At 41.6% G+C, this 15,816-nt stretch overlaps 1 protein-coding gene across 4 annotated transcripts in view; it reads left to right on the top strand.

The window, feature by feature from the left end:
• NAP1L4 (nucleosome assembly protein 1 like 4) overlaps positions 1–9,939 on the top strand; it is a 28,309-nt gene extending 18,370 nt beyond the window's left edge. Inside the window, exons 12-16 of one of the 4 annotated variants that reach the window (XR_004240690.1) lie at positions 376–495; positions 789–818; positions 2,049–2,126; positions 3,296–3,333; positions 8,657–9,939. Coding sequence is in view for 2 of the 4 variants with exons in the window: in XM_032111553.1 (XP_031967444.1) it covers positions 376–495; positions 789–818; positions 2,070–2,126; positions 8,657–8,695 (246 nt within the window). In the remaining 2 variants the exon portion in view is untranslated. The remainder of the gene's footprint in view (positions 1–375; positions 496–788; positions 819–2,048; positions 2,127–3,295; positions 3,334–8,656) is intronic. The other 3 variants (XM_032111554.1, XR_004240689.1, XM_032111553.1) reach the window with 3 other exon arrangements.
• Positions 9,940–15,816: the final 5,877 nt, after the last annotated feature.

Below are 15,816 nucleotides of genomic sequence, written 5' to 3'. Positions count from 1 at the left end.
CTGCCCACGCAGCACTCCTGCATGGCTGGTACCTGACTTCTTTAAAAATCAGTCTGGAGCATTCTGAACAGTTCTGTAATGTCAGATGCCAGAGCCAGCCAAGTCTTTGAGCTTTTAATAGAAGGTGCCTGAGCAGGACAGTAATGTGTGTATAGAAAGTAGGAAACTTGTACAGAAAATCTCAATTCTGCAAATCTAGATTTAGACTTCAGATTTTATTGTTACAAAGTTAAGTATACTGAAAGTACCTGTGACCTCAAGGTTGATAATGACAGGGTGATGTTTTCCCAAACCTGTTAGGTTGAAATATTTTCATCTGCTTCTGTGTAGCACATCACATTTGCAATAGAAAACTCAAACTGACTTGCCTTACAGGATGAAGACTCAGAATTCACTTTAGCAGCAGATTTTGAAATTGGACACTTCTTCCGTGAAAGGATAGTCCCTCGTGCTGTGCTGTATTTCACTGGGGAAGCTATAGAGGATGATGATAACGTATGTATGCAATTAGCATTTTGTTTAGTAGTCAGCACATAGACAGAAAAATTCTCCTCCTTTGCTGATTAGACTAGTGGGAAGTATTAATAACATGAGAATAACAAAAAAAACCCTGAAGAGATTCCTGTTACTTGGGGACAGGAAAGAACCATTCAACTTGCTGTAAGTTGTTAATCTACACCTGAAAGGGGTTTTGTTTCAGTTAGTGTTTGAACATGCTACGCATATTACTGCAGAAGTTTTTATGCAAATACCAGCAGAGCTAATTAAACCTTGGGTTTGTTTTTCAGTTTGAAGAAGATGAAGAAGGTGAAGAGGAGGTGAGATGCACACTGTATTTTTTATAGATAACTGATTACCTATTCTATTCCAGCACCAGGAATAGTTCCTATATGGAGCAGAAAACAGTTGTTCATAAATGCCCTTGTGCATGGTACTTCTTTACAAAAGAGTTCAGCATTCATGACTTGCAAAAGTGTGGCTGGTTTTTCCTCTTCAGAAAAGTACTTTCTGCAAGAGCATTTATCCATGTTTTTTCTAGTATTTTGAAAGCTGCTTTCTGATGAGTCAAAAATTATAGACAAGGGTTTTTTTCTAGAGTGCTGCATCATAAGTATCTGTTCCTTAGGTGGTAGTGGAATTCAGCTGTCAGCTTTTAGTTGTCATAAGCTTGAAGACTGGGTCTTACTAAATATAAAGTAAAAAGGGGAAGTGTGTAACTGCTCAGTATAAAAGCTCAATTTAGGCTGGAATTTCTCGTATACTAAGAGCTCTGGTCTGTTTGCAGTAGTGTTGCATGAATACAAACACACTGTGAAAGGCTTTGCACAAAATCTCTAAATGTTACCACACTTAAATGAACTAATACCCTTTGCATTTTTTGCTTAACTGCTTTTACTGTGCTGTTCTCGCTAATTTGTCAAAGGTACAGCCCTGGCTGTCAGGTTCACCACACCAGAGTACATCAGAAGTTGTCAAGCTGCTGATCTGATGTGAGCTAGCAGCCTTCAGCATGCAGTCTCTTTTTTCTCTGTGCTTAGGCTGTTAAGTGGCTAAACGTTTTCATATTTTTATTTTTTAAGCTGGGTATTGATAGAAGTGTGTATGTGTATTTTTTCATCAGTCTCCAGTGCCAGATGTTATCACTTGGATGTGGTTGTGTGTAAAACTGAGTGCAAAAATCCTGCACAGGAATGCATAGCCTGTCCACAGTAATCTAAATAAACGCTCTTTGGAGGGAGACCGAAACAAAGAACAAAATCAGACATATATACCTATTACCAGAATAAAATTCCAAATAATTTGTTAGGTAGAAGTTTTAAAATTGCTGTGGGACTGCAGCAGCAGCTTACACAGGAAGGCTGCCTTAAGACATAGTGAAACCTTTATATAATCTTTTGAAGATTTTGCATTTAAAACTTGGAATTCTTTTAAATCAGCCCGATGTTGACATCTGAAACACTCTGGAATACAGTGATAACTTAATCTGCTACTTTGCTTTTTATCCATTACAAAAAGTTGCACTTTTAACCTGTTTTAATTTCTGTTAGTTTATCTCTATTTTGTCATAGGAGTTGGAGGGGGAAGAGGAGGGAGAAGAGGAGGAAGATGCAGAGAGTGATCCTAAGGTAAGGACTTTGTATGCTTAGTCATAACACAGACTGTAATTATGAGCAGTGTAGCTAAGGGTATAATAGTTTGTGAAGAGATCAATAAATATTTTGAAACTCCCAAAAACACCCTAACTTCTGACTCTGCAGTGTTTTCATTATCTTCAGCACTCAAATTGCTCTTAAAAAAGAAGTTAATGTTTCTGTCAGTTGAGAAAATGTAGGTTTTGACTTCCAACAACCTGCACTAAGATAATTTCCAAACTGTGTGCCTCTGCATCTTAATGGCATCTCTGTGTAGTGCTGATATATAGTTTTCCTTTAGAAAGGTCATATTCATATGTTCTTTGGCTGGACTTCAAGTTAGAATTAGTCTGACAAATCTCAACTAGCTTGTTTGTTTATTTTCTTTTCCTTAGAATTGTTCTTTATCGTTGTCCTGATGGCTGCAGGTTAGACTCCACGTCTGTACTTGGTTAGAAATCAAAAAAAAAAATCAGTCCTCAACTTTGAATTTTAAATTTTATGATACCTGGCTTAAAATTCAGCCTTGAAGGGTTAGTGTTCCTTCTGACAGGTATTTCTCAGTTCTTCAGTCATGGTAAACACTTATATTTGGTGAAGCTGGCATAGTGATGACAGACTTGTGTTCATTTAGTTCTTAAAACATCAGCTTTCAATTTTTTATAAAGACAGATGAACAAATGAAAGGCATGCAAAACTGCTTGATCTTTGGATGAAAGTCTTAACAGCAGCTTGACATGTCATTCTTCTGGTGTAGTTTTATGCACATCATCGTATCATTAGTAAATGCTTTTTGTCACTATCAAGCATCAAGTTTGGTTTTCTTTAATGATAAATTCTGTATACTAAAGAAAGTCTGTCTTGTACAAAGATCGATCAAACAGGGTTAGATGGGCAGAAATCAATATTCTGACTGCTCTGTAGGATCAAGATGCAGTGGTGTACCTGTTATGGGAAAAAGTTGGACAGCTGAGAAACAGTGCTAGTTCTATATCAACATATGTTTGTGTGAAGTATCAAATATGCTTCTAGAGGATCTGGTATTCTGTAGGGAAAAAAAGTTTAAGTTATCTTGGAAGGTTATGGTTGTTGCCTCCTGTATTATTTTGTACATTTCACTTTTCATCCATGCTGACAGTTCCTTTCAATTTTTTCCCATTTAGGTGTAATATAAGTCTGTTTATCATTCATACATTTCTAGGTAAGGTGGAATTCCATTCATACGTAACTTCCAAGAGTCCCATTTGTAGTCATGCAATGTGGTTTGTTTTCTAGGGTTTTCTGTTTTGTTTTGTTTTTTTTTTCCTTGTATGGGGAAAAGAAATGGGGGAATGGTGACTTCAGAGTTTAGGTTTTATTAGTAAAAAATAGAAAGAAATGGGTGTAGAGATGAGTGCCTTTAAATAATATAATTAAAGTAGATTTTTCAGAATGACACTCTGCCTTCCTGGCACACTTTCTGTTTTGCCTTTGTAGCAATCAAACTGTATTTCATATACACATGATAAAAGATACTGAGACTTGTCAGACTTCATTTTTCCTTGTTTCTGGTTTGGTGTTGCATCTCTTTACTGTTTCTAATGCACTTGCAAATTATTTCTTAAATATCTTCTCTGCTCTTCTTAAAATCTTGTAACATCAGCTTACTTAGTATGACTTTTCCAGCATCTTATTTATGCTGCCTGATAAAGGCAGGCAGTCACTCTTAGAAGCCTTTTCTTGATCTCATGATTCTGCACAGATATTGTTCTTCTGCTCATCTGTCTCTTTATTTAAAAGAAGAAAGGAAAAGTTCTTTGTTGGATACTGTCATCTTTCACCTTCCATCCCATTCCTCACAGAGAACAATGCCTGCAACAGCCTCCATACTTCTTTCCCCCACCTGCCCTTCCCCCAACCCCCCCCACATTTAGGCTTCTGTCCTTTTATTTTAATTATTTAGAAGAAGCTATAATCCTTCCAGCTCATTCCCTCTGCATAGATAATGCCCTTCTTTGCCTTTGTTAAACTCAAAATGGAGCTGTGCTTCTGTGTTGGTTTTTGGTGCGGGTGGTTCACCTGCAGTAGCAGAACATCCGTTTGTCACAGTGGCTTGTCTGTTGTCCTGCTGCAGTCTCTCACACAGCTGTGTTCCCTCCCTATGGTTAAAAATTGTCAGCCACTGGCTCCAGTTTTTCAAGTCAACTTGGAATTCTTTTATTTTGTCCTTTGACATTCATACCCCAGGTCCTGTTTTCTATTCTTTCTCCTGCTCATGCCATTTTCTGGTCCTGTTTCTCCTTGTTCCTTGCCTTTCTTTGCCTTTTAGTTCCCACCCCCTGCTATTCTTACCTAGAATAGTTTTCTTTTTCACGTACACAAAAATAATTGGTCTGTTTTCCTTTCAAATCCAGTTTCTCCTTTTCAGTCATTTCCATACTACCTCCTCCTTTATTGTTGTAGTACATTTGCTGCATGTCAACACTTTCTGCTTTGTTAACTTTTCCTCCTTCCTTCCTGTGAGTTTTAAGTACATTTGAGTTGTTCAGATACAACCAGATCATTATCATCTCTTACACAAAGCACTTGTGCCATATATAAGTTGTGGCTTTGGATGACTGAGCAGTCAGATGATTTGAAGTAGCTTCAGAAGTTGCTACAAAACTGGACAATGTAGTTTGTTTTGTCTACTGTATTTTTCTATGTGCTTGCATATCACATTCCTTTAGCTGCCTTTATTTCACCTTACTGAGGCTGTGCTTAAATTGAGAAGTAGCTGACAGGGTAATGCAGAGTGCTGGTTTGAATCATGAGCAAAAGAGCTGCTGTGTGTGAGACTGCATGGGCTTCAAGGAGCTTTGTCTTCTGAGTTATAGTGGCAGGACCTGTCAGCAGCAAATTCATTTCCAGAACCAGTTGTGGAAGAAGGCAGTTTAGGTTAGGGTTAGGGTTGCTTACTTAACTCCAGTTAGCTCTGGGTTTACATCCTGTGTATATATTTGATATCCTTGCTTTTTCTCATTCAGTAACATAGAATAGGAAATAAAGATAAGGTTCAGCTTTAGGTCCTATGATTGGACTATTTCATTAAAGTTGTTTCAGAAGGGCTTTCTACCTTCTCCACTGGAAAGGACATCAGGTTTAGTGCCTGCTGCCTGCTTTGTTCCCGCTGTTGGCAGCAGAGTTCTTGGGCGGTCAGATGAGATCTTGATGATCTGCCTGTTCCTGCATGGCTACTTTAGCAGATGGAAAGCTTCCCAAAAACTAAATTGGAAAAGTAAGGAGATAGAGACTTGATTGCTCTTTGAATCACCTAGGAATGTATCTTGCCTAGTGTGTATAAACACTGAATACTAATAGAAATTCAGTGTTTTCTTCAGCAGGCTCTGTTTTGAAAAACAAAATTGCTAAAATAAGTGGTATTGGTATTTTGGACTTGCATCCCCATCCTCTAGGATACCAGCTTAACTGGATGAGTAGACATGGTGGGGTTTGTGTAGGAAAGTCATGAAAGCAGTATTAACTCAGACCTGTTTTTCTTCTGTTTTAGCCCTCTGTTCTTGCAAATTTTAGGGGAAATTTTTAATTCTGAGCAAGTGATGCAATAAATGAGTGGCAGTAACAAAAAGCTTTATATTGATTTTTGTTAGCAAAAGAGAAAAAATAGGGGGAGTCTCACTCAGCTTGTTCATATCCACTAGAATGGCATCTCAAACTGAAATTAAAGGCCCAGAGTAGTTTAAACTCCTTGCACAGAATAAGTAAATATGAAATACTTTAAAGTTATAAAAATTTTAAAATTCTACCAATTTTAAGATGAACTTAAGTCTGTTTATGGTTACTGTAGAGAATCTGTTTACAACAAGAAGAATTCTTGTCTCTGTAGCCCTGGTAGTGATCTTCAGTATGTGTGTTTACTGTTAAATTTATTTTAAAATAAGATGCAATTCCTCCTTGTCTTTGCCAGTTGAAGTCTCTTTGGTCTTTATTGCCTGGCTGATGCACTTCACTACCTTTCTAAGATACCATGGGGAATTAATTTAGGGAAGTAGAGTATAAATGGAAATCTTGCCGGGATGGGGTGATAAATGGCACAGGGGCTAAGGCAGATCAGTGATAGTGATTGGTTGACCCAGTGTCACCAAGTCTGGGCTCTGCAGGGAGATCAGGCTCAGGCTTTAAAGCCCAGCCTGAGGGAGTGTGGATGTCAGCTCTCCATCACACTCACAGCTTGGGGTCTGGCCCCCTGATACCAGAGCTAGCAGAGGCCAGAGATGAGTTTCAGTGTGCATTGTGCCTGCTGGAGCAGCTGTAACTGGAAGGGAGTTGTGGTCTCTTTGTGCTGGTGTCCTCTGGGATTAGGCTGTGAGATGCTTTGCATGAGGCTGAAGGTAGCTGTAGGCAGCGTGGAGCTCATGTGCTGGCTTCCTCAGAAAGGGCCGTGCTGTGTGTTAGAATGGTGGGAGAATATGGGTTATGTTGGAGTCTGGGTCTGAAATACTGCCTTGATACTTAGGGCCTGCTTAAACATTTTGTTTGGCCAACACAGATACACCCTCAAGTGTAAGCTAAAAATAGCATAAAATAGCCATATTTGTCTCAAAATCCTCCAGTAGCTGACTCAGATCCGGGAACCCCTCAAACTGTATTTATTTTTTTTTTATCTGAGAGCAGTAATCAACACTGAAAGGTCCTTAAAAAGGAACTTTGTGATCTCTGTGACTCAGTTTTTACAGGATAAACAGTTACATGCAATAAATATGTTTTAAGTGTTTACAGAAATAAGGAAAAGATAATGAAGTTTATTAGAAAATATAACAAGTGTTTTGGTTGATCATTAAAATTTGGCGGAAATGGTTGCAGTGGTCAACCTATGTGTGCCTTGATCTAAATATACCAGGTGACTAGGAAGGAAGGAGGGAGATGGAAAGATTTTTAAGTGCGTTTTAAATAGCATTTTAAATAGTTTGTTATTTTATCGTGGCTCTTATCCAGAATGCAGGGAGGGAGAGGAAGTGATGCTTCACACTGCTCTGGGCATGTTTAAATACCAAGCAGTTAAAAGAAAAATACAGACCTTTAGAAAACTTTTGGTAACATGCTGCTGGGTTTTGCCTGCCCCTAAAAAAACAAATAGCATGCAATGTACTACCAGTGGCAGTTAAATTTTAATTCAAGAGCAAGAATGCTAATTTTGTGTTCTGTGCAAACATATCCCTTTTCCTGTATTTAGTCCCCAATCAGTGCAGTTTAATTCACATCAATGTTACTTGGAACTTCAGGCAGATGAGAGAGAACAAAGGTAAAGTTAGCCAGGTTGCTGGGGGAGGAATACCACAAGGAGGAAATCTGAATGGTCTCAGACACATCTGTGCATTTGGCCTTAATCCTGACTTGCAGTGGGAATGATAGTGACCACTCTGACCCTAAAGCAGTTTAGGTGAGGAACAGAAAAATATCCTGGATTTAGTGCAGATTATCAAGGGCAAACTTCATGATAAGGAAGTTTAAATTAGTTGCACCTATTCTTCCTCACTAGAGGCAAAATGCGTCAGTTGTCTTAGCTCTTGGTTACTTGATGTATACTGAACTTTGGCATGAGTACATCTTTTATAACACATAAACCTCCTCTTTAGGATAGTAACTAAGAAACATCTTACTTTGCATGAGTGATGTTCTGGGTGTTGTGTTTTATACCTATATTTTTCTTTATTAGAGTTCAGCAGGATTCTGTTACTGCTGTTTGTGTATAATAAACTATATTAAGAATGATAAGGGGAGAAGCAAAGTGGAAATTCACTGAATAAATTCTGCTTTCTAAGAATGCTGTTTTACATTGCAAAAAAAAGCAAGAAGTGCAGTGTAAATCTGAAGTTTTTAGCTGTTTGAGTACTTGTTCTCATTCCCAAATACACTTCCTTTTGCCAAAGGGGAAGTTGTTTTACTACCTAATGAAGGTGTTTCTACTTTTACATATTCAGATTAACATATGGAGTTCTTGCCCAGTGTTAAATTGTTGAATAGTTACCTGCTGGTGATGCAGAACCTAGCAGAAATCAACACATTAATTACATTTTTATCACCTTAGCAGAAAGGGCAAGGCTCCTAAGGAAAAACTCAGACGTGCTACAGAATAAGCAGCCTGCCTTCCTCCCTCCTCAGAGCTGGAGGAGGTGGCAGCTGGTTGTTAAAATTGTTTAAGAGGGCTGGAAGTCAAATAGAGCCTGTGGTTGGGGGGAGTAGGTGGTGGTTTGCTTTCTTGTTTGTGTGAACCTTGGTCTACAGGATGCAGTGTTAACAGCACAAAAGAAGATTAAAAATTACGGGGTACCAAGCAGCTGGGGGCAAGGGGAAACCCAGTAAATGTGGTGACTCTGTTGGACCTTTATAATGTAGCTTGAGTTTGCATGTAGCATTTTTGTACATGCTAGTGATATCTAGTTAATTCAGAACTGCATAGCCAGTTTCTGTTTATTTGTTGGAGTGTTTTCTTTTATGCCAATTTGATTTTTAACTGGTTATTTTCTTTTTTTCCTTTTATACAGAAAGAGTCCAGCCAACCTGCTGAATGCAAACAACAGTAATAAGGAAATACCACTTGGAAGTGATATTTGAACAACTTGTAACAAATAGTTGGATACCTGGCCTGCAGTTCAGGATATTTTATTGCTGCAGCACAATCTTATTAACAATGCTTAAAATTAATTTGTTTTAAAATGCATGATTTTCACTAACTTTATTGCTTAACATGTACAGTGGCAACTTCAATGCATTTGGGAAATCTGAGGTTTAAATAAAGCACACTCTACAGCCGTTGGTACACTGTAGCTCAGTATGTCAATAGGCCTTTAGAGCCTTTTGCCCTACGCATAGGGGAATAGTCCAGACTACCATGTGAGGATTATCCATTTTCTTGTTAAACATTGAAAATCGTGGAATAGCAATGTGCTGAGAAGCTAAAGTAAATGGATTACATGTATGGTAGCTGAAACAGATAGAGCAATATGACTTTTTTGCTAGTTCCCTCCCCCCTTTTTTAATGTTTCTCGCAACCTACAAATTGAACTAGTGCTTGAGCAGCTTTAAATGTCATATTTATTATCTCAGTACAACCAGTTGAGTTGAAGTAATTTTACTTCATTGAAGAGGGTGTCATATTTGAGACTTAGTTGTTCATCTTACTATTTATTTATTCATGTTTGTAAGTACTTTGACAGAATTAGTGCTTTTTAATAGTTTTTAATATACTTGAAAAATCTTCTTCCTCTTTTGCATACAATATGGGTACTTGTAAAACAGGTAATTCAAAGTGGTCTCAATGTAGTAGTCTAGACAGAAGAAACAAACTCACATCAAAATGACAACTCTTCTGGATGAAGATCAAAATGCAAAGGCCAAACTGTTGCTGTTGGTGGAAGTGGGTTGCAGCCAAAGAACCAGACAATTTCCAGTAGTCTTATTGCTTAGTGTCCAGCATGAAAGGACCTTTCACTATGAACACGGAAACTTATCAGAGTGAATCAGTTCAATAAATCTGAAGTTTGGGTGTCTTACTTGCAACACTGAAATTATTCCATTCCACAATTTGTTTTATTTAAAGTTCTGAAGTCTTCAAAACTACCTTTTGTTGTTGTGTGGCACTTAAGGTACACATTTCTAGTTTCAGCATCCATTGCCAACCTCTGGCAGCAGTTGAATAGCAGCTGTATCAACACTGTGACCAGGCATGTAGAGTGCTCCAGCCTTACCTTACACATTTGTAACTTAATACAGTGTTTTCAATTTGTACAGAATAGATAGAATATTCTATTAAAGTTGTGAAACATGATTGGTGGTGCCTGTCTGGTCCCTAATGCTTCCCAGGAGAAATGCACATCTCGTTGTGAATGGTGGAGTGTTTAACACAGCACATTCCAGCTGTTTGGCCATACAGCTCCTGGCTCAACATCTGCCTTTGCCAAAAGCCAAAACAGGAGCCCTTGTAAATACTGCAGTGCACAGTTCTTTGATGTAAATCAGAACAAACTTGCTCAATTTGCAAGCAAACAGTCTGGCATCTTTTGTAGGAGTTGGGGTTTTTAGGGAGGCAGCATCATTACAAGATTCCACGTGATCCGTGCACTTTGGTCAGGGATTGAATGAGGTGCTGGGGGCCAAACAGGTTTATGAATGGGAAAGTACTCCCACATCTGACCTCAGAGTCAGAAAATGTAACACTAATGCTCAGGTGCCATAGTGTTAAGGCAGGAATGAGGAAAGAAGGCAGAAATAGGGATAGGTTCTGGGCTTTATTTTAAAAATGAGATTTTGTAACCTGCTGCTCTGACTATGGCAGGCAAGGAGAGCAGTGTGAAGACATGTCTTACAAGGGCGGGAATAACGAATGGAGCTTACCCATGCACAGACTGGCTCAGCACAGTGTCAGGGACTTCAAATAGCGAGATTTGACCTGGTTTGTTTCTCTTTATATTGGAAGAAACTGAATAATAGTTCCCCATCCTCGAGCAGTACTTTCCTCTATATGGTTAAAGGGGAGTGCTACTACCTGGAGATAAACATCTGCAAATTAGCACACCAAAGTAATTTATGCGCATGAATCCTGAAAGGCTGACTTTAATTTTGAGAAAACGGGAAATTCCAGAACATGTGGAGCAAATGTGCCAGCATCTAGGGAGCCAAATGAGATGGGTGGGTAATGAAGCTGCCTAGCAAGATGTTCATCCTAGGGAAAGCGATGGGAAAACTGAGCTGGGATTCATTCAAGCAGAGTTAATGCTGGTTGACACAGCCTAACAGAAAACAGATCTTGTCAAAACCCAGCCGTGCTCTTCCCCTTGAAGATCTCACTGATAAGGGCAGAGATGAGCAATTCTTAGACTTCTCTGTTTTCACTTACAGACTTTGTCTACAGGAAACAAACTGGTACCTGTACAGCTCCTTCCTCTAACAGAACAGAGTATGAAGAACTGATGAGGTGGTGGGCAGAATGTCATGGCCAGATAAATCCAGGCTGGATGGTAAATACAAGGAGTGTGGGTGTGCAAAAAACCCACAAGTTATTGTTTGAATGGAAGGGGGTTTTTTTAATATTGGTGTGTTTTGAAGACTGGGCCTTGAGACAAATACACGAACTCCCCATGCAGAGCTAGTGGGAATTTTTTTAAATGGTGAAGTGATAGTGAAAAGTCTATGTGCATCCATGCCTGATTGCCATCTCAGCACCCTGATAAAAACCCTGAAGTTCAGTCCATGGGAACATGCTTTGGTGATGCAGCCTTCATGTTGGTGGCTTCTCATTTGATGGAGGAAAAAATGCCAGTTCTGGGCCTGAAAGTTGAAGCAGCTGGTGGAAACACTCCAAGAGAAATTCATCTGGCATGTTGCCTGCTCAGGATGCAGCATGATTAACAGCCTCTCAGTGCCTGGGTTGTCTAGGAAGAGAGCCTTGGAGGTACTGTCCTGCTGCCCTATCTGATACAGGAACAAATGGCAAATAGTCTGCTGCCAGCTGAAACTCAGGGACAGCCTGTGGTTTCTCAGGAGTCTTCAAGCACAGCATCAGTACCTTCCTGAAAGTTTGGTATTTGGGATAACAGCTCTCAGTTCAATTTCAGTATGTTCAGTTATTTGGGGTTTGTTATTTGGTTAGGAGTTGTGGTAAGTGGAAAAATTAAGATGGTCTCTGTATGTTTCCACTCTCCTCATTAAACAAGCTTTTCCTGTTTTAAAATAAAGGAGACTTGTAATAGATTCACGCTCAGTTAAATGCTGCCTTGCCGGCAGTTCCTCAAGCAAATGAGGTCTTGCTGGGAAGCCAGCTCAGCACAGCGCAGTCCAGAGGAGCCCCACACTGCAGAGGGACATGTAAGAAGAGGTCAGACTAGTTCAGCACAAGGAAATTGCTTGCTCCCTGTGAGCTCGGTGATGCAGAGGTGAGTTCAAGATGTGACACGCAGCCCGGCTGCCTGACGTTGCACTGAGGTACCACAACCTCATGAAATTGTGCTTGAAATGTGCACCTCTTTCTGAAGCATCTTTGCTCCAGCCCTGCTGGACACAGTTCTAGCTCAGCAAACAGCCTTTCCAGTTGAGCCTACAGGAAAGATGCAGAGGGACTATTTACAAGACATAGAACAAGAGACAGTGGCTTCAAACTGAAAGAGCAGGTTTAGATTAGCTATAAGGAGAAAATTCCTTACTGTGAGGGTGCTGAGGCATTGCAACAGGTTGCCCAGAGAAATTGTGGATGTCCCATCCCTGGCAGTGTTCAAGGCCAGGTTGGATGGGGCTCTGAGTAACCTGGTCTAGTGCTCATGGCAGGGGCTTGGAATGAGATGGTCCTTAAAGTCCCTTCAAACCCAAACCATTCTGAGTCTATGATAAATGGCAATGTATAAAAAAAAAAGAGTGCTGCATTCATGCTTCTTTATCCTCTGCCTCCTCTCAAGGATAGATACCTATATTATTCTCCAATTATAGTCCATGGGGAGCTGTGTCAATATCTGTTCAGGACTCCTCCCCTGGAGCTGAAGTCCTCACAGTTTTTACCTTTGTTTTCCATGTTTTTCACTACAAATCTGTGTGCAAACAGCTCTGTTGCAGTAGCTGCGACCTGTGCATGGAAGAACCTTCATTCTCCCTGTCCCAAATGGTTTACAGTCATCACACTAATAGCAGGAAGATTTTTTTTTCCATTTGCTCATATTGCTGTCCTAAATACCACCAGCCTCTCACAGTCCAGGGCCATGAATCCTAAACAATAGATGCCCTAAGTCACTCTGGTTTTGACAAGCATCCAAGAAAAAGAAAAGGGGGGGAAAAGAAAAAAAAAAAATCCAAGCCTGTGCACTGTTAATGAGGCATCATGTGAATGAAGACTGAGCAGTTTGTCAAGTGCCAGCTTTTGTTTCCAGACTGGCTTTCCTCTCTGCTTGTTCACCTCACCATTACACAAGCGAAAACGCTCGCTCCACCCAGCAGTGCTCGCCTCTTGCACAAGCTGCCTTACCCTCTGGATTTTACCGTGGGAATTTGGACACCGTGTGGGGATGCCAAACCAGGTTAATACAACCCAGTGAGCCTGTGCTGCAGTTGCCAGCTCTGCTCCTCACAGCCTCCTGCCTTCTGTGAGCTTCCCTGGTAACAGTCCCCCACTGCAAAAAGGATCCCTCCCAGCAAAGCTTCCTTTCCCAAAAGAGCATCGCCACTGATGCTGTGGCCTCTTGCTGGCTCACCCCTGCGTCCCTGCTTGCCCCCAGCATCTGCAAGGTGGACATAACCCATACTAGACCCACCCCAGGTTGAGAAAAAGGGCTGAAGAGAATGGAAACAGTAAGAAAATGAATTTACTCATTATTCATCATGACCCAAAGGGTGGAACAAAAAAAATAATAATTTGCCCCTGTTTGGGGCAGAAACCAAACAGCAATGGATGGTCTGGTCTATCATTGATGCAAATAATTTGCACTCACAAATAGTGAGCTGTTAAACTGATCTTTCTACAAAGTAAATTCACTCTGGTTTTCAAATCCACCTTTTAGGGATAAAGGAGAACTTGCTTAGGTGTTTGCAGCAATGTCTATTTGATCAGCTCTGTTAAGGTCACACTCAGAAGGAGGTTGGGTTTTTTTTTTTTGCTTTTTTTTACTTAACCCAACTATCTGGTCTTCCTTTTTCCTTTTCATGCTCCTGACTTAAGGCACATTCCAAACTCTTTGATTTGCCTGAACAGAAAGAGCGTGAGAGAAGGAAGGTTGGGTGAAAAGTGAGTATTGGAGCTCCTACCAAAGCCAACTGCTGAAGTCGGCAATGGGATATAACTTGCATGGGGAGTTACAGCACTTGCTGTAGAGGTCATGCAGAGCTCCTGCACACAAGGGAATAGTTCAAGGCGTTTTGATGCAGAGAAAAAACAATTAAGATATAACTGCTGCTGACATTCCCCTGAGCTGTTTCATCTCTTACTGCTTCAAAAAAGCAGGGAAAAACAAATTATGTACTTTCAATCTGAGATTTATATAGGATGAATTGTTGCTTAGCCTATGAAAAGATCAAAAAGGAGATCTTTGAAGACAGATTGCCTACAAAGAACACTGGACTGTTATTACACCAAAAAAAAAAGACAGAGGTTAATAAGCACAGTTCAGGTCAAAACGTAGGCAAGTGCGTGTGTGCAACAAAGCGTTTGCAAGGGCTGCTTGCTCAGGCGTTTCAGAGGCGCGCAGCACGAGGGTAAATCACGGAGCCGGCATCTGGAGCAGCAGCACTGCAGCATTCCACGGGTGTTCTGCTCTGCACTCGGAGACTTGGCGGAGCTGCTTTGGCTGGAAACTCCTGCGGTCACAAAGATGGTTTGGCTGGTGTTGGGATCTCCCAGCCAAGGAGAAGAAGGGACAGAGCCCTCATTCCCTCCACTCCCAGCTTTATCTTGTGCCTTCTGGGGAACAGGTGTTTCGGTCCCTTTCCCCCAGTGAGGCCGAAGAGGCTGCAAATAAATACCCTGGGACTGAACCCCTGGGAACTGATTGCTGTTATGGCTGGGGACAGCGAAGGAGCAGCACTCTGAACATTCACCCCACCTTGCAGCGTGAGGTCAGCACCATTCCCAAACCAAGCAGCAGTGGGGATCACCTTTGTGGGTGCTCCTGGCCCTGGCAAAGAGCCGGCCATGACTTTGAAACATCCCTGGGAGATGGAGACCAAAATACAGAGCTGCAGTAGTCATCCAGCTCCAGCAAGCCCCTGGCACAGCTTGGCACAAGGAATGCTGCCCCTCAGTCTTGTTCTCCACCCCTCATCCCCCTGAGCATCTCCTTCCTCCACACCTGGCGTCCTCTGCGGGTGCCGGGCAGGAGGAGACAGAGGAGACAGAGGAAGGAGAGGAGGCAGCCCGACCTCCCTTTCCCACCGCGATGTGCGGCAGCCTCTCCCGGCACCCAGCCCGACCAGTACGCGGGGTTTGCTGGGTGCGAGGCACCCGCCAGCACCATCCCACTGCGGGTCCGATTTCAAAGCCAGCCCTGATGAAGACGTTGGGGGAAGGCAGAGCAAACAGACACCGTAATTGCGGTGTGCGCTTTCTCATCTCCGCGGCAAGTTGCAAAATGTGCCGCCTCCTCCCTTGTCAGCCGGGCTTTAATTGGCTTTAATGAAGAGGCAATTACATGATTTCAATTTTTAATTAAAGGGGGTGGTGGTGCAGGGGAGGGGGGACCGACCCCCTTCGAGTTTGTCAGTGGCACAAAGGGAGATCTCTGGGTATGGGGTGCAGTAGTGTTTTCGGGGGGCTCCTCCCTCATCCCCCTGGGCTGGGAGGTCTTCATGGGGGCTGACTGGCGGGAGCAGATGGAAGCCAGATGCCTCCCAGCCACGCTGCTGGCAGTTGTAGATCTTGCCCCCGCACCCCCAGGCAAGCTGCAATCAGCTTTTCTTTTTTTTTTTTTTTCATTTTTCTTTTTTTTTTCTTTTGTGTCAGAGCCAGCAGATCAAAGGGGCAGCAAATAGCTTAAAACAAAACAAAAAAAACCAACAAAAACCCAACCCCAAAAAGCCCTCCGAAGCCAAACCAAGCCCTCCCCACATACTGCACCAGCCAGAAACGCCTCCTGGATAAAGTAGTGGGTGCTTGTTGGCAGGAGGAGCTGCAGGGATGGCATGAGTGTCTGAAAGCTAAAGCAGAGCCACAATTGGGAGCTGGTTTTATATT

Source organism: Corvus moneduloides, chromosome 6 (genome assembly GCF_009650955.1).
Source record: "Corvus moneduloides isolate bCorMon1 chromosome 6, bCorMon1.pri, whole genome shotgun sequence".
Classification (NCBI taxonomy): Eukaryota; Metazoa; Chordata; class Aves; order Passeriformes; family Corvidae; genus Corvus; species Corvus moneduloides.
Note: the sequence above shows the minus strand (reverse complement) of the source record. Positions and strands in the feature narration are given on the sequence as shown.